The following is a 22,302-nucleotide window of genomic DNA, read 5'->3' on the forward strand; positions in this document are numbered from 1 at the left end:
ACACAGGGCTGTGCAGATGAATCCAGCCTTACAGGCATGTACAATGACTTAGGTAGAAATAACTTTTCCTCCTGACATACACCAGTGCCTCTCACACGTGCATCTGAGCTCCTGATCTACAGCCTTGCAGAAGGCAGAACTCTTCATGTTAGGTATTTCATGGTGGACGTTGATAAAATCTGATGCTCTTAATGAGCAGGAAGCCATTCAGAAGACCCAGATAATAGAATGCTTTTTCTTTTAATCAAGGGCTTCCCTACTAGCAGGAAATACATTGAAATGCATTGAAATTATAAGTCATTTCTTGCACTGAAGTGATAAAGATGGTCAGTGAGACAGTCCTTGGATACATGGAACCAGGTCTGGATGCTGAGGCAGAAATCTTGCTGAAGATCTGGTGGCCAGGGCAGGGGCACTTTCTTGAACCTTTATTTTCAAATGCTTAGCTTCAAGACCAAGATAGTCACCATGCTCCCTCAATGCATTGCTCCTTCCCCTTCTTAGGACTGTTAACAGTTCTGTAACATAAATTCTAAGCAGAAATCTTACTTGTTAGGCAGTGATGAGTACAGTGGATGGAGGACCACGCATCATCCCAGTGTTTTCTCCACTCAGTCTCAGAATGGAGAATTCAAGTGGGAACTATTAAACCAGTCTTGTAGCACTAGATTTTTCTCAGTTCCTCTGAAATTCTGTCTGCAATAGATTTAGGCCAGAGATTAAAAGAGCTAGTGATCACAGCCAAATCCCTTGCTTAGTTTTGCCTCACAATAAACTTGATCCTGTGTTATCTCCACATTGCATTGTGCTGAAAGAGCCCTTGTGATGCTGAATGCACAAATGCTATGGTAAGTCATGCGTGCCATGGGGAAATGCTAAAAAAACCCATACAAATCCTATGCACACAGCTGGGTCAAATGCTACATGAACACTTTCAACTGTGACTGTCTACTTTTGTTGTATAGAACAAAAGGTTAATAGACTGCATTTCCTGGAGCTTGAAAAGCAGCTCCAGAATACAGAAAAAGCTAACTCCAGTTGGTTTTAAAAGCATACAAAAATACAAATACTAACAAATTCAGGGAAACTGAGTAGTTTCTGACAAAGCAGAAGCTAACACACTCCCCTGCTGGAAAAATACCGTAAAAACATGCTATTTCTGTTTTGTCCCTTTATGTCTACAGCAAACACACAGCTATCATAGGCTGCTTGACTGGCAAGAGATGGCTAGCAAAGTCTGAGTGATACACTGGCTAAGAAAAAATAAATTGTTTGGGGAATCTCACCAGGCCTATGTATGACATCAGAATGGACATTAGGAAAAAGTCTGTTAGTTTTACTCTTAGTAGCTAGTACAGTGCTGTGTTTTGGATTCAGTATGAAAATAATGCTGATAACACACTGATGTTTTGGTTGATGCTAAGTAGTGCTTACCCTGTCAGGAACTTTTGTCTCACACTCTGCCAGTGAGCAGATGCACAAGCTGTGAGGAAGCATGGCCAGGACAGGTGACCCAAACTGGTCAAAGGGATATTCCATACCACAGAATGTCATGCCTAGCATTATAAACTGGAGGTGTTACCTGGAAGAGGACAATGGCTGCTTGGGGACAGGCTGGGGCATCTGGAGATGAGCAGTTATATTGTCCATCACTTTTATAATTACAGTTTTTATTATGACTATTATTACAATATTTAGTATCACTATAATTATTATCAAAATATTTTGTTTCAATTATTAAATTGTTCTTATCTTAGCCCACGAGGCCTACCTTTTCTTTCCAGTTCTCCTCCCCAGCATGGGGTGGGGGTGGTAGGGAGTGAGCAGCTGCATGGCACTTAGTTGCCAGCTGGGGTTAAAACACAACAGTCTTCACTGAGAGGGTGGGTGGTCAATCGCTGGAACAGGCTCCCCTCAGCACCAAGCCTGTCAAGAGTTCAAGGAGCATCTGAACAATGCTCTTAGTCATGTGGTTTAGTTTTAGGTAGTCCTGCAAGAAGCAGAGAGTTGGACTCAATCCTTATGTGTCTCTTCCAACTCGAGATATTCTATGAGTCTGATATCCCAAGTGTCTCATAGGTAATGCCACACTTTTGGGATGGGTGCGTAGCAGCAGGTAAAAGCTTTCTCACTGTGTCAGTGTCCACTGCCTAAAATGTCAGCCTAAAATCAGACTCACTGCTTACACGGAGGAGAACAAGGAGTATACAGCAAAATGTGCACAGGGCCTTACTTGCCAAGGCTGTTCAGCACTGCCATGGTAACTGGAAAGACAGCAGATATCCCTGCAAGTGTACAGGGCACAACCAGACAAATGGGGGATGGGACAGATCCATGACCACCCAAAACAGTTCTTGAGGGAAAAAAAACCATAGAAGTGAGCTCTGCCATGCATAAAGGAGAGCCTGTGCATGTCCAACAGAGAAAGGGAATGAGATCAGTGAGAATGTTGAGGAACTAATGGGAGCACCTGCACAAATTTTGGGCTGCAAAGACCTTCCATTAAGTAACTGACACCACAGTTGTAACTGTTCACAGTAACTCACTGAACTGTAGCTTTTATTTTGTCCTAAGGACCCAAGAGTTAGATTTGGACCTGGACAGTGGCTTTAAATTAAATTTAAATTAATGGACAGCTCAGGAGGTTAATTTAGTTCTGAATCCAGGTTCAGTTCCCCTCCCAAGATAACATTTGACTCACATAAGTTAAAGAGAAAGCTCAGGTGCAGAGCATGCAAGGTGAAATATGGCAAGCCTATATCCCTTTTCCAGATGATGAAGCATGCCTAGCAGAGCAAATTCATCTCAAACTTCCTCTCACCATTTCTCCAAAGTGCAAACTCCACATTTCTGGGACCCTTCAGCATCAGCACTGTGGGACTCAAGATACAGATACACACACACATTTCACCCACACCTCCCCTGACTATTTTAAGCCTCTCATTCCTATAACTGACAGTGTTACATGCTCCTTCCTTTCCTTTCTCATGACGTATCACAGCAAGTAAAGGTGATCACTGCAAGTGGGTAACAGCAGGTTCTGCATCTAAATTTATGAGCCTGCAAGGTGTAGCAGCTTCAACAGGATGTAAATTAGATACCCCTTGGACAAGCAGGACACAGCTAAGCCTCTTTGACAAAACGGTAGTGCCTTGAGGAAAACTTATTTTAGAGTGCAGCAGTGAGGAAAAATTGCAAGAACACCCAGGTAAGAGAAGGAGGGGAACAAGGTGCTGCAGGTGCTGGAGAAGGTTCCCCTACATCCCGTGGAGAAGACCATGGTAAAGTAGGATTTCCCCCACGGCCCAGGGAGAACTCCATACTACAGCAGATCCACTCAAGTAACCTGCAGTCCACAGTGAGCCCACACAGGGGCACGCTCCTGACAGGAACTGTAGACAGGAATGAACCCACACTGGAACAGATTTATCCTTCCAGGACTGCAAGCCACGGAGAGGATAAACACTACAGCAGAGAAAAGCATGAAGAACAGGGAGCAGGAAACAGGAACTGTTACAGACAGATCACAAACCCCATTGCCATATCCCTGCTCTGCTGGGTGGGAGAAGAGGGCAAGATAGGGGGATCAGGAACGAAGGGGTAAAGTTCAGCCTCGGAAGAAGGACTGTGGTAGGAGAAAGGTGGCTTAGTTTTTGTTTGTTCCTTACCATCCAACTCTTATTAAATGGTAAGAAATTAGTATCTTTTATCTCAATGCACAAGCTTTTCCATCTTACTCCCTCCCCCATCTCCTTCCGAGGGAAAGGAATAAGAGAGCAGCTGGGTAAGGGTCTGACAGCCAGCCATAGTCAACCTACCACAACAAGACACAAAAAGAAAATCCCCAAAATACTTCTGGTGACAAGTAAATGATGATTTCAAATTCTGGAAAATACCTGTCTGCACAGTGATGAATACAGAGAAAAGCAGGAAAATGAGACTTCTGATAACAGTTATAAACCACTATACTTACAGTCCTCTGTTCCTCCTAAGTATACCTCCTTGTTAAACTAAGTTGGAATAAACATATCATTTCACACACCAAAGTTCAGTTACTAATCCCTTTAAGTGCCTTGTGCAAAGACTGAAACCATCTTTTCAAACAAATGACTGTCACCACTTCCCTTAACCCATCTCATTTTCCAGTATAAAGCAATATCCATCATTTTCCTACTATAAAAATCATCCCACTCCCCTATTTCAGGCAGCACCAACCACATAAAAGTCCCCTATGATGCACACTTATCACAAATTTCAAGTCTATTCAGATAAATCACGTATGTAGAAAATATTTTACTTAATTTATACAGTTTCTAGTGTTTCTTTCTTTCTTTGCTCTCTTTATATTCCATCTTCAATCTCTTCCATTTCTTACATTACCTGAGCAGGTCAGGTTACCAAAGAAGTGAACATTCCTCAGTGCAACAGTTAAGATCCTTCTTCTCAGCCCTATAAACATTCCCATTTTGTCTCCAGGCATGAATTTACTACTATAAAAGGCCATGAAAAAGCACTTTCAAGAGAGTATAAGAACTATTGCAGAGATTATTATTTATAAGAAAGGCAAAAAATTAAAGCAATTTACCTTCTTAATCTCACAGCCCACATATTAGATGAAATGTAACACTTCATAGGGAAGGGGGAAAAATCATGGTTTAATTACAGCAATGTAGCATAAACGCCTTAGTAGTCGATACCAGGATATTATTGTGACATCTAAACTAAATTTGAGTTCTCCACAGACATCATGAACAGACACTCTAAATTCCCTAAATGATTGACATTAAGAAGGTTTATACAAAAGCAGTCAGTTGTTCAATCTTTAAGACGTCATGACACGGTGAGACAAACACACATACATCAGTATAGTACAGCGAAATGTTATGCTACATTTTGGACAGTTCAGAACTGAAAGTGCTTCACATCTATAGGACAAGAAATGGCTTCATCTCCTCATCCCTAAATGATGAGAGCAAACAAATAACCCTTTAATAGGTTAAATAAACAGTGCCCCATTTATCCATGCTTATATAAAGTTTCCAACAATTCAGAAGGTCCATGGTGACATTTACAATTATATACAGTGTAACAAATTGTCAATGGAAAAAGCTTCAAATACTCCTTGGTTCCCAAAAGCCTGAAGGTGCTCTCTGCACTAGAGGCAAAAGCTATCTGCAATATTAGGTTGGTTTTCTTCCCACCTCCTCTCCCCCCTTTTTTTTTTTGTGTTTTTTTATGAAAATTAGTCATCCCAATCCATCTTGAATAAAGTCAGTCCCTAAGTCCTGGTCGTATTTTACAACTGCTTAATCCCAGTGTTTAAGGCATGTTCATTAGATGTCAGTATAGGGGTACTGTCAGAAATTATAATAATCACAGGCACTAAGAGTCAGCAGATTTACATAGCAACACCACTCTTCACAATACAAGGTAAAACAAATTGTCATGATGGAAGTTTTTCCTGAGTAAATTTGCTAAATACTGGTAAGGTTAGTGTTTTCCTTTTATACGTCTTCCTCTGGAATGTCCTTTCGCATATGCTCAGCTGAAAATTAAAGTTCGCTCTGTAAATTTGCCTGAATGTCAGAAAGTAAAAATGTTAGCAAAATTCTAATTATATCAGCATTCCCAAATCTAAATATGGCCAAGATACTATGAATTTGCATGGTTTAGTATCACTTAGCTTTCAGCAAGAGTATTTCCTAAATGTGAAGATAAATATAAATGCCAGTCCACACTTTCGTGCAACTGCAAACATCAAGAAAAGATTTTGGTATAGAGAATTAAAATAAGTTTAAAGTTCTGTGAATATATGTAACTCTGATAATGTAGACATTTTTCATTTCCTCCTCCTTTAGGATTAAAGGAAAACATTTTTAAATTGCAAGAACACAAAATACCTACAAATATATTCAGCTTTTTAAAACAGACAACTTGTCTATTCAGATTATCAAGTATCCATTCCCACAGAATTGTTTCACAAGTATGCAATAACTGACATAATTTCCTATTTAAAAAAGCTGTTCTTGGCTGAAAAAGGTGGATAGCTTTAAAAATAGATTTTCCAAAAGATTTAAAATGTGCATGACAGTTCTTACAACCCTAATCACCCTTGCTCCAACTTACTAAAGTTCATATAAACATTTGCTCAAGTCTGAGCATTACATTTAACAGGAGTTAAAGGGCACTAGAAAATCAGGACTGTAAAAGGTGCCACTCAGGTCTGTGCTATACCTGTACTTCTGACCGTCAGTTGAATAAAAACCCCTCAGAAAACTGCACCATCTGGAGTTGAACCCAAAGTTTGATGAAATCTATGAAAAAAAAAGAGCTTTAATGGGATGAGTATTTTAAGTACTCCATTTTAAGCTCACCATTTGCAGTGATGTAGCATCTCCTATTTCAAATACAAGAAACCGCAGTAATTGCACCTATCAGACTTGGGAATTAATGTTCCTTTACATATTTTCAAATCTGTCAGCAGTGCAAAGTAAAAATTACAGTATGATTTAAAAGATAAAAAAATCTTATTTTCATATTTCTTTCCATTTGAATCCTAGTAGGACAGAAACCAGCAACATGTTGAGGAAATAGGGTAGGAAAGAAATGAGTGCTTCCACAGTATGGGAACTCCAGAGAGTCTTACAGTGGTATAAAAACAGAAATTTGGTCTAGCCTGTGTGTCTTATGCACAAAGGTTAGCTAAAATTTAACTGCTGTGACCATAAAATATAAATAGCAATGATTTATTCACAAAATTCTGGATTAGATTGATTTTTTTTTTTTGTTTAACAAACAGTATGATCCATTAAATTATCAGCCAGTTGTATGTTTAAGCACAACAACAGAAAATGTAGTACACAAACACCTAAAAATCACAATCATAAAAAGCAGGCAAGTACATCAGTCTTCTGGTGGCCAAAGCACAACAGATTAGTCTGCCAAACAAGTGTATGTGAATGTAAGTTGTGGACATTAGTTTTGTTAAAAATTGTTTCTACTGTCAATAAACAATTTTCTGTATTTTAATACCGTTCTTAAGGAATTGTAAACTGTTTGAAAATGTATGGACAGACAAGTAACAGTCAAGGATTTAAGTATAGTGGTCAATAGGAAAAAGAGGGGTTTAAATTTGCATGTGTGATGAGTGGGTAATTTGGAACTAATTCATAATTCATACCATTCTTAGGTAAGACAGTACTGCCATCATTTCTAACACTTGTGACCATTGTAGTAACAAGAGAAAAACCCCAAACATATCAGCCCTGATACATCAATCACATATGCATTCAAAATTACAGCTATTTACATGAAAAATATATATTTAATTAAAAAGCCACTGAAAAACATGGACTTTTAGTCAGGTGCTGCACTTTCTGCAAATGAGGTAATTTAGATGCAAACAAATTAAGTTTAGTAGAGTTCAGGATCCATGGTCTCCACACTTAAAGCACAGATTGCTTCAGAAAATGGCTTGACTGTTTCTGTATGCTCAGAGGAAGAAATCACTAGATCCAGTTAAATCCTGCTTTGTAGTGTTCTTGATGCAACACTGACTAACGTCAGAAGGCTTCCCAGCTCAGTTTTACAACTGGTCTTTCAATAGAAAGAAAAAGGGGGGGACAAAAAAGAAAAAAACTAGTTATAAGTTGGTTTCATCCCAAGATGGATCATTCATGTTCTTTAGGACTTTTCTAACAAGCTTCTCCAAGTCCTTGCGAGCTCTTTGTTCCTCTTCTAATGATTTCTTCATCTTTTTGTTATCCTGTTTAACAGAGATAGAAATATTACTAGTTTGTTTTGAGGGCTTTTGACAGATCTTTTCTTAGTACACATACTTTGTCAATTACAAACTCTGAAGGTTCTTTTCAGTAAAACAGATATTAGCTGTTCAAAAGCAAAACTTGTATTAAAACTTCTCAAGTTACATACACATACGTTATTTCACTCAGTGGAACAAAACCCACAAAATGGAAACTGAGCTACTTCCTATTCATACTTAGGGGCCCTTTATAACAAAAGTGCTAGTCACAGATGGCCAATAATCTTGAATCTGTTCAAATCCAATCAATGAGGAGTAGAATATATCTGTTGCTAATGGAGAAAGGAAATGGAACAATAAGCAGACTAAATATCTCCTTTAAGAACCTCCTGTGATTTTAACTAGTTTCACAATCTCAGAAAAGCTTCTTAAAACTTAATGCAAATTGACTTGCTTCATTAGGAATATAAATAGTTGAAAAGAGTATCCTGAAAACCATTACACTCTCTGGAAAGTGTTTCTGTGACTAAATTTTAAACCAGACTGATGACTACCAGCAGTCTAAGAGAAGCCTGAATTTCAAGGAACACCATCACTCTGCTTGTACATTAACAAGAGAGTTCTCACTATTTAGTGCCATCAGGCAATATTGAAATAAATGAACAACAGGACTGTAAGGATGTTACTGACCAATCCACAGGAATGCTTACACCATTTAATTCTGTACAGGCCAAGGTGATGCTGGCAACAGTAGGGAAGCAACCAGAACATAACACTGAAATAAGGCCCTAAGACAAGCCTACTGGTGTTTAACAAATGCAGGCCTGCAATTCAGGGGTCCCACTGAGGAGGCAACATCAGCTCTTATTTACAGACATTTCCAGAAATAGGATGTGATCACAGAATCATAGAATATGTTGAGTTAGAAGGGACTCATTGGGATCACCAAGTCCAACTCCTGGCCCTGTGCAGGACACCCCAAGCATAACACCATGTGCCTGAGAGCACTGTCCAAATGCTTCCTGAACTCTGTCAGGCTTGGTGTTGTGACCATTCCCCTTAAGACCCTGTTCCAGTCCTTAACCACACTGTCAGTGAAAAACCTTTTCCTGATACCTAACCTAAACCTCTCAATTCAGCTCCACACCATTTCCTTGAGTCCTGTCACTGGTCACGAGAGTGAAGAGATCAGTACCTGCACCTCAAAGTCCCTTTATGAGGATGCTAAAAACCACAATGAGGTCTCTCCTCAGTCTCCTCCAGGCTGAACAAACTCAGTTGCTCCTCATAAGGCTTCCCCTCCAGACCCTTCACCATACTCGTGGCCCTCTTTTGGATGCCCACTAATAGCTTAATGTCTTTCTTAAATTGTGGTGCTCAAAACTGCACACGATACTCAAGGTGAGGCCGCACCAGCACAGAGGAAGAGTGAAGCAATCACTTCCTTTGACCAGCTGGCGATGCTTTGTCTGATGCCTCCCAGGACACGGTTGACCCTCCTGGCTGCCAGGGACTCATATTCAACTTGCCATCGACCAGTTCCCTCAGGCTCCTCTCCAGCTTCTCCTTCTCTAGTCTATACACACAACCAGGGTCTGTCACTTCATTAACTCCATTCCCTCTTCAAGTATGTTGAGAAACTCAGAAATTTCATTGTTTTCCTGTAGGTACAGATTTAATGTATTAAGTCTGCCAATTCAGGTCTGTACTATTCAAGTGTAGTGTCTGTGGAACAAGAGCTATGAATAACCTCTGGAAGGTGCTATGGGAGGGATCCCACTTCGCAGCCTGGTGTCTACTCCAAGCAGGGTGCTATGTAGTCCCAGAGAGCCTTTATCCATAAAGGCTTTGGGACCCTGCCACCTCAGAGGTTATTTCTGCCACTTCTCTGGTTGGCAGCATCACAGCAGTGGACCAACAAATGCTTCTAAGTCGAGAGTCCCAAAAGCCAAGAAAATGAATTTAAAGGCTTTAATATGTCTTGGCTTTGGAAGATGTTAGATACTCAAGACCATCTATTTGGAAAGGCACAGGAAAAGAGAGCTATTGCTTGAAGCTCAGGTGAAGGTGACTTTCTGATTAAGGGTCACAGAGATGTGCAGAGCCTCAGTGAGGCTGCACATTTATTCTTTGTACAAAAGCAGTCAGGCCATGGGAGTACTCATGGACTATTACTGCTGCTTGTATTACATGAATTGTATTTTTAAAAACACTGTCAAATTTGAATCCAACCTGGGATACTCATGCTTATTATGCTGAACCAGCAGAATTTAAGTATGCAAGACATCAACTGTCTATTGCAAGGAACATGCATGACAACCTTAGAAATACTGGGCATGCTTACAGATGGGCACAGAATTTGGATTCATGTTTATAGCCCAAAACCGAAAGAAATTTTAATACAAATCCTTTTTAATTAACACAGGAATTTTATCCAAGTTCCTGAGTCAGACTGGTTAAGGTCAGTTGGTAAATTCATACACTAGAGAGTGAGGAAAATTCAGTGCTTTTTTCACCTATACATTAAGCAAAGACTATATGTGGCAGCATTAACATAGTTTAAACAAGCTGTGTCCTGACAAGAAGATGGTATTTTTAACATCTCATTTTAGACACTTAAAACAAGTGACAAAGCAGCACCCAGAGCTAACCTGAAACCCTCATTTAAAAAGGTCACATGATAGGCACTGAAAAGGACTCTCCTCCCTAGAAATGAGAGGTTTTAAGAACTGATTTGTAAGAGATGTTCAGGTTACTGTAGGATTGTTAATAAAGGCCTAAATAGATCTAGACACTTATACTACTAAAATGATACATTCTAGAGCAAATACTATTTCTCAGCCTCTATAAGCTTACTTTGCTGGTGATACAGCAGAACTGAATTTGTTTAATGCTTCTGCCATTTCACAGTTTGCAGTATCCAAGAATAGCTTAGTAATTCACCTCAGAGAAACAATACTTAACACTACTCTCAAAGGACTGATGACAACCACAACAGAGGGTACCTTTCCTCAAACGATATTTTACTTTTAAAATAATCCAAAATTCAAGTTCATGCCTGTCAAAGTGAATAAACTTACAATCCGTATTTGTTTTTACAATAAGCCTTCCATCTTTTCGTTCTCTGTGTTGCTATAAATGTAGCAAGTTACCAACCTGTCTTAACTCCTGTACTTCATCCTTTAATGCATATACTGTGTCAACAAGGCTTCTAAAATGAAAAAGGAACATGATCTGTTATAACAGTTTCCAGAAATACATGACTAAATTTATTATTAGACAAAACTGCTAAATGAAATGCAATTTAAAAAAAACAACCTATAAAACAAAACCCCACAGCTAATTGCTAATTTCAAACCTGTGTTAAAAACAAACAAACAACCCACCCCTATCTCTTATCCCAATTTATATTCAGTAAGGCAAGGACATGTTACCACCTTCTGTGACAGGAAACACCTCTCCAGCACTTAAAGACCAATACTAGTTTCTGTATTCCAGCTTTGTAGAACAAAACTGTAGTTTCATTTCCAACATACACCTTACCAAAAAAGTAGAACGATGCCACACACTAATTAGAAAGATGACAGCAGTTTAATATTGAAATCTGACGGCACCTGGAAAAATTATTTTTAAGTGAAGCATTTCACTTCTTGACATGAGTGGAGTAAGTTGCACAGCATATACAAAGAAACCAGATATTTAAATGAAGGCCAACTAAAGGACTGGCAGGATACTCAGCTCTGTTCCCTACTACGAACATACCATACACACACTATTATAATGGGAGCCAGGAGGAAGAAGAGTGAAAAGTTCACTACTTTAATCTATCAATCATTAAATATTTTCTTACTTCTCTTCTATAACAGTCTGACCATTACTTTTAGTTTCTTCTACAATAATTTTTTCTTCTTCTGGAAGCAGGACTTGAGGAGCTGATTCTTTACGGGAACCTGTTGTAAAAATAAATTACAAAATGAGCAAATCACAAACATTGTTGGGGCCTTTTAAAGATCATTCTTTCATTTGCTGCATGATACACCTGCAGAACCAAGGTATACCACTTCCCATTTCCCCCTTCCCTCCACAAACAGAAGTTACTGACACATTTTTTACATTTGAAACCACAGTCTTAAAACAACAAAAAAATTGTTTGACACTCCTACTGCACTGCTGACAACTCCCATGTCATCGAGAGGGGTGCTACACCATTCAACAAACAGTGCACTATTCAACCATCAGTAAAAGCTATACAAATTCACAATGGCAGACTGAGAAAGAGATAGCTGTGTTTAAATAACCATGATTTAAGCCTCAAGGACAGATTCTGATGTCACACTGATACAAATCCAAGAAACAGTTCAGCTCTAAACCTATTACTCTGTCACTGAGAAGCAGAATAGTGGTATCAAACGACACAGCAGTGAGGGGACAAAAGTTAAAACCCCTTTCCCTGAAACACTATAAGCACTACACTTCTGTGTGTATGAACAACACATAAATACACTTACAGATAGTGTTTTAGTCCTATAATAAATTCCTATCAAATGAAATACACTCTTTGTATTTAATAAATGTTTTTAAAAGCACCTCAGTTTGATGATAAAAACTAAGAACATTCAAAAATCTTCAAAACATTTTCCACACTCATTACAATTTATAACATCAAGGTAAAACACACAGATTAGAAAAAATTAGTTATGATTGGAAAAATCTAATCTCAGATATGTGCATTCATTCATACATACATAAAGTATGTATTCTAGAAACTTTATTTAATTAGGCTGCAACAAGTTACAAGTGTTTTTTTTTTAAGAAGGTCTGTAAATAAATTGGTGTCTAAGCATTTATTCAGAATTCAAACACTGCAGATAAGGCATTAAAGTTCTTGCATATTTTAACTAAGATATCAGTTTTAACAAACAGGGTACATTTGCCTACCAATTCATTTTAATGAATTTTCATTAACGAGGAACATCTCATCCACTTTGAACTGATAATCTGGTATTACAGAGCACAGGCCTGTCCAGAGAAATCAGTTGCTGAACAGTTGCTTTGTGATAACAGTTCTTTTCTTTTATGGTTCATGATAAAATACATAATCTAAACAAATAAAAAATGGAATAAATCACAGTCATTACAAAATACTAACTTCCCAAACAGCTGTAGTCTTGAGTTTTGAGCAATGATCTTGTAGGGACTGTACCTTAGCTCTACGTGTTAAAATTATTTTAACTATTTTAGCAAACAATGACAAATGACTAATGAAGAAAACAGTTTCCTTAAGTTTACAGTAAATATCTAATGTATCAGTATGTGATTGTCAAAATTATATAGAATAAAGATAACTGAAGATTTGAAAAAGAATCTTGTCCTTGAAAGCTGTAAGTTCTTATGGAGTGAAGAAATCTTTTAAGGGTTAATACGCTTCCACTCCCACTTATTTGCCAGGAAGAAACAACCTATAAAACAAACATATCCAAACTCGGCAAGAAACTCAAGGCCACTTCCCTGTTTGCGCTGTCAATCTCTAACTGTAAAAAGCTGTCTCATGTTTATTTCAGTTAACTAGTTACTGCTCTGCTTTATTAGCTTAACAGGTAACACACAGCACTGAGTTAAACGTTGTATTAGGAATTAGTTTGGCAGCAGCTGCTACCAGATCACTACATTCTGGGTCTCTGTATCAACGTGGAGCACCTCAGCTCAGCACACACCAAGGGAGACACTGACCAAAGGAACAGAACTGTCACGTGTTTCTCACCCGTGACTCCCTTCAACCAAAAGGAGCATGCATTATCATTCTCTCTGTACAGAGCTGCATCCAACTGTCTGCCTGGGCAGAGCAACAAGGGGCCTTGCAAAGTAGAAATAGTGTGGAGTAGACAGCTTGGAAAAAAAATGTCCCATACATGTTATACACACACATGCACGTAAAAGAGACGTCTACATCAGCATATCCTGATGTATGTATGGCAGAGCACAGCAAACATTTAATATTACCGAGACACAGAAAGCAGTTCACCAATATTATACACACAAGGAAACCTCATGCTACACATATACACACAATGGAAAACTGCTGCTGTGAACACTGACCTTCCTGTGCCATAAAACATTAACTACCATGGAACTCAAGACATCAGAAGTTTCACTCTCGGCTGCATTGCTCCAATACCCTCAGTCATACAACTCTTACTTGTATCTCAGATCTTTGCTGCTCTCACAGTTTGTACTTATGCAAAAACCCACACACTTGCTCCTTAATCTTGGTTTGCTTTTGTGAGCTTCGGTGGGTTTTTCTTTATTGTTGTTGACCTTTTCTTCCTAAACCCCACAAGTGTTTGCTGAGTATCACAGGTACAAACACACAGTGCATCTAGCCTGTCACAAAGGACCCTGTAATCAAATGAGTATGTGCACAGTAACAGACTTGAGATGTCAAGTTCTAAAGACAGAAAGAAGCTATTTCACTATCCTGCTTTTATGCACCATTTATGTCAGCAGCTTTTCTTTTTTTAACATGCATTTTCTGGCAATTACATATCCAGCAGTAACTTCAAGCAGAGTCACCTCATCACTGGTACTCAGGAATATTCCCTAAACTGCACCTTGTGCCTCCACCTTTATGCCTATTCTCTGTGTAACCATTTCTCTCCACAAAAGCTACAGCTTTAGGACATGAAGAGAGTGTTGTGTTGCAGTACAGTGGGTATTTCACATTGTGTTGTACAAAAAGCATGGTCTAGGAAGTTCCTGCAGCTCAGATAATTCCAAACACCTTTGAGACATACCCCACATTTTCATGAAGTAGGGCAGAAGAATCAAGTTACTTCAGTTTGTCATGCCATCCCTCAAGCCTAAGCATCCAAGTTTCTGAATTTTATTGAGAGACACTACTAGGTCTCACTCAAAGTCAAACAGGGCAAATGATTATATTTAAATTGACTTCCAACAATTCTGTCCCTAAATCACCTTAAGACAATATAACCAAAAGTACTAGTTGGACGGTTTTGGGTTTGTTCAGTTTTGTGGTTTTTTTTTAAAGATGGGCATCCCCTACCCCAAGCTGTACAAAACAGGGTTTCATTTGGTTTTCTTTTTTTTGGGGGGGGAGGGGTGGGGGTGGGCTGGAGGGGTATTGGGGGAAGTAAAGTAGATGGGAGAAGAAAGGATGTTTGCAAACCCAAACAATTACTTCAAGAATAATGAACAAATATTAAGGCCAAGTAAGTTGCCATAACTTGTCAATGGGGAACTCCTAAATCCAGGGTCTTGGAAGAACAACTCCACTATTTACAAATCTGTTGAATAATTAAGGTAAATAACTGACCACTATAATCAAGATTCAACTAAGTTTCCATCAATTAAATTCCATCACAAAAATAAAGGTATTTATCAATACCTCTCAGTCCTAGAATGGAGAATAAAGAATTACAATGCTTTTCGACAATACTCTGCCCTAAATTATAGGTTAGCAAATTTAGCCTCCAGATTAAAGCCAGTAACAACACAGCCCACCCAGCATTCAGATCAGGGCTACAGACCTTAGCAACACCCTCTGCATAATGTGGTGCAACATCTGAAATACAAGAATAAGCCTGTGGGTAACAGCCCCCTGCTTTCAGTTTTCAGTGTCTGATGTCCTTTCCAGCCGAATCAATCAGACAAAAACAAGCAAGCAGTTCTGAGCATTTCTGGGAAAAAAAGGAAAGCTGAAACCTGTTCTGATATTTACATGGCTGAAAGACTTCATGACAGAAGTTCACTTTATACCTGTCTGAAACAGGTAGAATGTCACTCCTAGCCCTGGAGTATGGTCTTAACACCAAAACAGGAAGATACTACAGAGACTGAATGCCACAGAGGTTCTCAGTGATGTCTGTTTGCAATCATAACTCACAATCCCAGCCTTTCATTCCCTCTCCTCTAAAGGAGCTTGACCATTTTAAAGAATGGTTGATACAGAAGCACAGAATGTTTGGGTTGGAAGGGACCTCAACAAGCTGACAGAAAACAAGCTTCAGAAGGAGCTGTACTGGTAAACAGTCTGGTCCTTTTGTCTGAATCATTTAGCAGACACATGTGAAGAGAGTCCAGAAATTTTGCAGGAGGGAGATAAGAAAAGGGGGATGGAATTCAGATACCTTTTCACTTTAACCAGATATTAAGTCTCTGCCTATGTTCCAAGACCTTGTCTGTCCAAGAACCAGTGAAGCCAACAGTAAAATGGAGGTGGGTATTCACATCACCTACTTAAAGCAGCTAATTTCAAGGCCTCAGTTAAAAGCCAGCTCTCTCCAGTCAATCAAGAACAGTTTTCCTTCCTCCAGCTGGCCAGAGTCATAGAATTTTTCATGAGGTCCTAATAAAAAGGATCCTAAAAATGGTGCTCCCAGAGTCTGTGTGTGTTGAGATTTAATTATTGGAAAAAACAATCCTTCATGCTACAGATCTGCCAAAATCAAAAAGGGTGCCCTTTAATATCTTCGTACAGAAAAAACCAAATCAGAATCCAAGTATCAGACTAAACTTTAGTTCACTGTATAAAATACAGCACTGTTTGCAAATTCTTGGGAAAAATAAAAAAGGTTTGGGCACGAAGTTGGTTTTTGTTTGTTTTAACTAACAGTGACACACAAACAGGAAAAAACTCCACATGACTCAGATGACTGATCTGGGCAGTTTTATAGCAATATGCTTTGATGAGTGAAATGGAAATAATTAAAGTGGACCAAAACACAACTTGGTATGCAAGTGTTAGTAACATAAGAACAGAATGCATAGCTTAAACAGACAAATACACCATCTGAAGAAGTGGGATATTTCTAAGACAGCATTTATAAAGAGCCATCCCACTAAACTTCCTGTATTTCACTAACCAACACAAAAACTTCCAGCCAGAGGGCTGCAGGACTAAAACTAGAATTGCTACAATCATAGCAAAATAATGTTATGACCTCCTAATAGAAAGAAGCGATCATTTCATTTATACTGATGTAAACATTTTAGTATGTATATTAGCTTATAATTTTATTTAAATTCACTCATATATGAGCATCTTTTAAGCAGAAAGACTAAAGATAACTCTTACTTTAAAAAGAGAAACACTGTAATATTAAATCTTGGAAACATGTAAGTTATTTAAACGATTAGCATATTCATAAAATTTTAGTCTGGTAACAAGACCTGCAGAGATTGTTTCAGTAATTCAGTCAGAGTTTTTACTGAGAATACACCAATCCAAAAAAAAAAAAGAAATCAAAAAAAAACCCAAATCAAAAAAAGAAGAAAATAAAATCAATTTAAGGGGAAAGGGAGGCAACAGAGAAACATTCTATAGATGTTATTAAAAAAAGAGAAGATATAGAAGAATACATACTTCACATTACATTGAATTTCTTGTAGGTGTCAACTACATTAAACAAAGATTACACAGTTATGTCAAAAAAGGTCTTTCACTTCAGCATTTGATTCCTCTGGGAAGAAGGAAGGAAGAGAAAGGAGGCATGAGGAGAAGAGAATGTGGTAAGTTACAAGTTATGCTGTCCTTTCCCCTGTGTAATAATTAAATATTAAAGTCACAGTCTAGCAAATGGAAAATTTATTTCAACTGTACATAACAGATGTTCTTTTTATAGAAAACAAAACACTTAATTGATATATGCAACCACAAACAATATGCATACTGTACAGTACAATGCAACATTCAGATATACATCCATTTTGCATTTTCAAAAGGCAGTCACCTACTAAAGATGGCTTCTCCCATTCACAAATGAAGTGCACAATATATATTATTTTTTCTATGTTTTACGTCACTATATACACATTACTGTGTTTTGGCAAGATTACGCAAAACACCCAATTAATATTGGTTGGTTTCAATTTATGGCAAATACTAATTTATGGAAACACTGCATAAGCCATGTGAAGAGGGGCTGACAATGGCTTGAACCTACCTTCCAATTCAGATTCTCCATCCTTCCAGTGTATTTGTAACTGTACACATACAATTTACAGAATTGCATAAACATAAGGTACTGTTATTACCATGACTGAAGTTCCACAAAAATAGAAACACTGAACCTTCGGACTGAATACCACCATTTCCACATTTGCCTTGTTTGTTTGTTTGTTTTAAGCATTTTGCATTAATACTCCTGATCAGTTCACAATAGCTTACAGCCTGTAACACTGAAGACATAGAATGGTTTTAAATGTGCTATGATGTTAATATGAGGATAGACAATATGAGAGATCCTAATTATGATAATACTTAATGACTTAAATGCTACAATAATTAATGGTGGTAAACCGTCAAAGCTTTGGTGCATATAAAGTCAGTAAAATCTTCATATCTGGATAGCAAACCTTTCTGTGTGATAAGGAAATTTCAAGTGCAACAAGTGTATTACAAACTCATATTTACACTATATAACATGAAACAGACATAAAGGAATTATCATTTATCCAGTGCAGAAAACATTATTCAACTAGAACACCACAGCATAAGAAACAGGGCAAAAATCCATACTTTCCATATATGTTATTAAAAAAAAAACAAACAACAAAACCAACAAAAACCAACAAAACAAAAACTGACTGAAAGGAAGAGGGGAGTGAAGTGTGTTACAAATGCGCTGTGAAATGGCATGGAGCACACATACTTATCTCGTTTCTCTAAGCAACACTCCTCCATTTAAAAAAGATTCAACATACAGACGTTCCTGGTCATTACATAAATACATGACCAGTAGTAAAACATAGCCCTGAAAACTCTCCTTTGTAAGCACCACTGCTTTAGTTAGTCACATTACTGAATGCCAACAATAGTAAGAGAGGATAAAACACATCATCAAACAAGACTGAATGCAGATCTGAAGACATGAGCTGCTTTGAAATATCTTGTCCACACTGACCACCTTCTGGAACCATGCATGCCTATTACTAACAATTACTAGCAATTACTAACAATTACTAGCAATTACAAACTTTCTGATCGTGTAACCTGCAGAAAGGTATTGATTATCTTCTAAACAGTGTGATCAAGTTGCCAGGCTGCAGTTAATTGCATCATGATTATTCTGAACTTGTTCACAGAGTAATATCTGAACTCTGGATAACATGCTTATGTGAAAAGGGTAAGGGAGTTGCACTTGGGAACCCTAGTGAAACTGAGAACTGTTTCTGATCTCTCATCACGTTCATCATACTTTTCCCTAATGCTAAAAAAGATTTAGAAAACAAGTAATTTTTGTTTTGATGCCAATTACTTCAGTAACAAGACAGAACACATACACACACACTTCACCCCAGCAGTGCCCCTGGTGCAGGTTTGAGACCTTCAGCTGTGCACAGCATGTCACAGTTCTCTGAAAAGCCAACACGACTGTAAGTGAAGAGCTGCTGTGAAAACAAACCTGCTCATGAGAGAAGTTACAAGACACAATAAAATCTGTCATGGACATGCTCCAAACAGTACAACCCAAAAGCCAAGCATTCTATTATTCAGAACTTCAAACAAGCCAATTTGATTACAGTTGTACCTAGAGTTTCAGATGCTGAACACTGGAGCCTCCATCAGGGGAACCATTTTCATCTCGTCTTTTGAAGAATGGTCAATTGAGAGTTGGCAGCTGTGTATTTTAACAGGCAAGTAAACATCTAAACCCTGCTTTCTGCCACGCTACTGCATACAGTAAAGTGACAGTATGACCACAGGTAACATGAGATTATCAAAACACTGCATGTAATGAGCATGGACTGCCAGGTTTTCATGACAATTGCCAGACTGGGGTGGGGGGAGAGCAGTGAGGTCCTTCATATAAACGTTTTAAGCAATGAGGAAAAGACAGCACCATAAAACCAGAATTTTTTATGGATTAGCAAATGCTCTTCCACACAAATAGGCCAGATACGTGAATATCTGAAGGATTTTACAGCTCTTGTACCGCTTATTTCTAAGCTGCATTTTTCTTACTCTACCAGCTTTGTATTTTGTTAATAATATGTAGAAAATCCAACCACTACCACTAAGGTATTTCCATATAGCTGGCACTCAGCTCACAAACCAGTATGGTTTCAGTACAAAATATAAAAATGTGCTGTATCTAAAATAAAAAAGGAAACAAAGGACCTGTTACTACACTGACCAAGTCAAAAGAAAAAAAAGACCATTCAGAGCTACAAATTAACATCTGTCAGTTAAAAAAGCCCTCAAGAAATAGCATCCTTAACAGGATATACACTTTTTAGAAAGACTTATTTGTATGTGTATTGAATTGGCAATAGAGCCATCCACCAGGTATAACTGAAGTCTCAGGAGCTCCCTCAGAAGTTGTTAAAATATCACATTAAAGAGACAAGGAACAGCAAGAAAACATCTAAGAAAAGCAGGCTGTGATACAACAAGCATTTGTTAAGAAAAAGCTCAGAAGTGCATTAGTTCTGGTGAGAGATATATGAGCAACAGCTCTTACGAGATGTAGACCCCATTCTGTAACTATGGGCTGTCCATATACTGTCATAGTCAGAGTCTTCTGAGAGGTCTGAAGGCTCCAAACGAGAAAGACTACTGCGACGACCCAAGGAGTCTAGACTTGATTGGTCATCATCAGCCAAGACGTGATTATGCATCAGGTCAGTGCCTTGCCATGCTAAGGATGTATAGGTGAAATGAAATGGTGGATGTGGATAGGCAGAGGTGGGATGAGGAGGAGAACGTAAGGAATAGCCACAACCAAACACATGAAATAAAAGCAAAAAGGTGATGGGAAGAGAAGGAAAAGAGAAAATATTGTTAAAAAGGCACCAAAGTTGTTTTTTTTCTTATTTTTTTTCAAATTTGTTTGGGGTTTAGGTATAAATTACACTCAGCATATAATAATGTTTGAACCATTACAATACAATTTTGAAGTGACTTTTAAGCTTCTACTCTCAGTTGAGAATTTCAAATAACAAAATTTTTTGAAGAGGAAATTAGGTTCTTTTGAAATACAGTGTCAGTTCTGGTCGGGGGGTGGGGGGTGACTGGGCACAGAACAATAAACACAGTAAGCCAGCATGATCCAGTGCTGATGTGAAAAGCAATAGCCCCTTCCCCATCAGATATCTGTACCTCCATCCTTTCCCTCCCTTGTAATGACACAATCTTTTGTACAGCTGCTTCGTGAGCCAGGTAAGGAAACACCTTCTGATGAAAGAATCTTTTGTAGGGTTAGTTTTTTCAAGCAGGTAATTTTCCCACCAGCTCACGACACAGTCACAGAAGTGCTTGTGTCACCACCATGAAGAGGAAAATGCAGGGGAAAAAAAAAGCAAAGGTTCTCATGCAGAGCACGGCTGCTGACTTCTACATCAGCAGCCACTGAAGGGGACTGCCAAAGTATAGGTTTTCTGTGCCTGTACCCCTTGTTGTTTGTTAAACCATGTGATAAATTTACTCACAGAGTAAGCCAAGAGGCTAACAGCAATACTGCCTAGCCCGTTCCAACCCCTCACGCACCTCTTCCTACACGCTTCTATCTGAATCTATCTTCCCAATTAAATACTTTAGGTCTCTGGGGTAGTCTAAGGACACTTTTTTAATTTTAAAGGCCTGGCAATATCCAAGGACTGAAACATGTAAGTGGGTGTGCTTTTGCAATACACATGATATTGCAAAAGATTTTAAGTCTTCATTTGAAGTAGAAACGCAAAACAAACTCAGTATTCAAGAAGCACGAGAAAGTATAACTTTGCTCTTTCACTTCCATCTGTCTCCCCAAATTAAACCCCACATCTTTCCCACCCAAAGAACTGAAAAAAAGTTGCTCTGCTACCTCTAATGCCACACCTTACTAGAGTGCACTGGTGCCACAGCTCTGCTGAACTGACGCTGCCAAAAGCAGCACCCCTTGGGCTTTGGATTAAGGTGCAGGTAGGAGAATTGCCCAGGAGTGCTGTGAGGGACAGGCAGAATATTAACACGGAAGTAAAAATGGAGTGTGTAAAACAACAGCATACTTCACGGATGACAGGCAACTCTCTCATTCTATTATTCTACACTGATTACTGCTCCTACAGAAGCAATTCCAGGTTGATTGGTTCTTTCCCCATTTCCAATTCCAGTCTACAAACCGGTTTTCTGAAACCTAAAGTCTTAGACAACAACACTATTCTTTTCAAACAAAGCAGTTGTGTGCTTATCAATTAAAAAAAACTTGTTTCTTGCTGCAACTAAGAGCAAATAAAAAACTGTCAACTTCTGATGTATGCAATGATACCCACAGCAATATGTATATTTCTTAAATATACATAGAAAGGAAAAAATAGGCAAGCAAAAAAAAAAACATATCCATTTTATATCTGCACACACACTCTACTATGCAAGTGCAAATGTTTTCCCAACCATTTCTTGTCACATTATTCTTGGAAATAATAAATAGATTATAGTTCAGGCATTTAAACAGCAATCATCAATTTAATTTTGTTTGGAACAACAGTATATCTTCAGAACTTTGATTACATTCATTTCCTTTTATCCAAATTAACTGTACAAA

At 38.3% G+C, this 22,302-nt stretch overlaps 1 protein-coding gene across 5 annotated transcripts in view; it reads right to left on the reverse strand.

The window, feature by feature from the left end:
- Nucleotides 1–4,631: 4,631 nt before the first annotated feature.
- ARHGEF7 (Rho guanine nucleotide exchange factor 7) overlaps nt 4,632–22,302 on the reverse strand; it is a 127,007-nt gene continuing 109,336 nt past the window's right edge. For 2 of the 5 annotated variants that reach the window (XM_027743405.2, XM_027743410.2), the window contains 4 exons: nt 20,242–20,418; nt 11,613–11,712; nt 10,919–10,973; nt 4,632–7,765 (listed from right to left, as the gene is read on the reverse strand). In XM_027743405.2, the coding sequence (XP_027599206.1) occupies nt 7,643–7,765; nt 10,919–10,973; nt 11,613–11,712; nt 20,242–20,418 (455 nt within the window). In that variant the 3' untranslated portion in view covers nt 4,632–7,642. Of the gene's footprint in view, nt 7,766–10,918; nt 10,974–11,612; nt 12,863–20,241; nt 20,419–22,302 lie in introns of all 5 variants that reach the window. The other 3 variants (XR_003544974.2, XM_027743407.2, XM_027743406.2) reach the window with 3 other exon arrangements.

Source organism: Pipra filicauda, unplaced genomic scaffold (assembly GCF_003945595.2).
Source record: "Pipra filicauda isolate LSUMZ 115617 unplaced genomic scaffold, ASM394559v2 scaffold115_size4368891_pilon, whole genome shotgun sequence".
NCBI classification, from domain to species: domain Eukaryota; kingdom Metazoa; phylum Chordata; class Aves; order Passeriformes; family Pipridae; genus Pipra; species Pipra filicauda.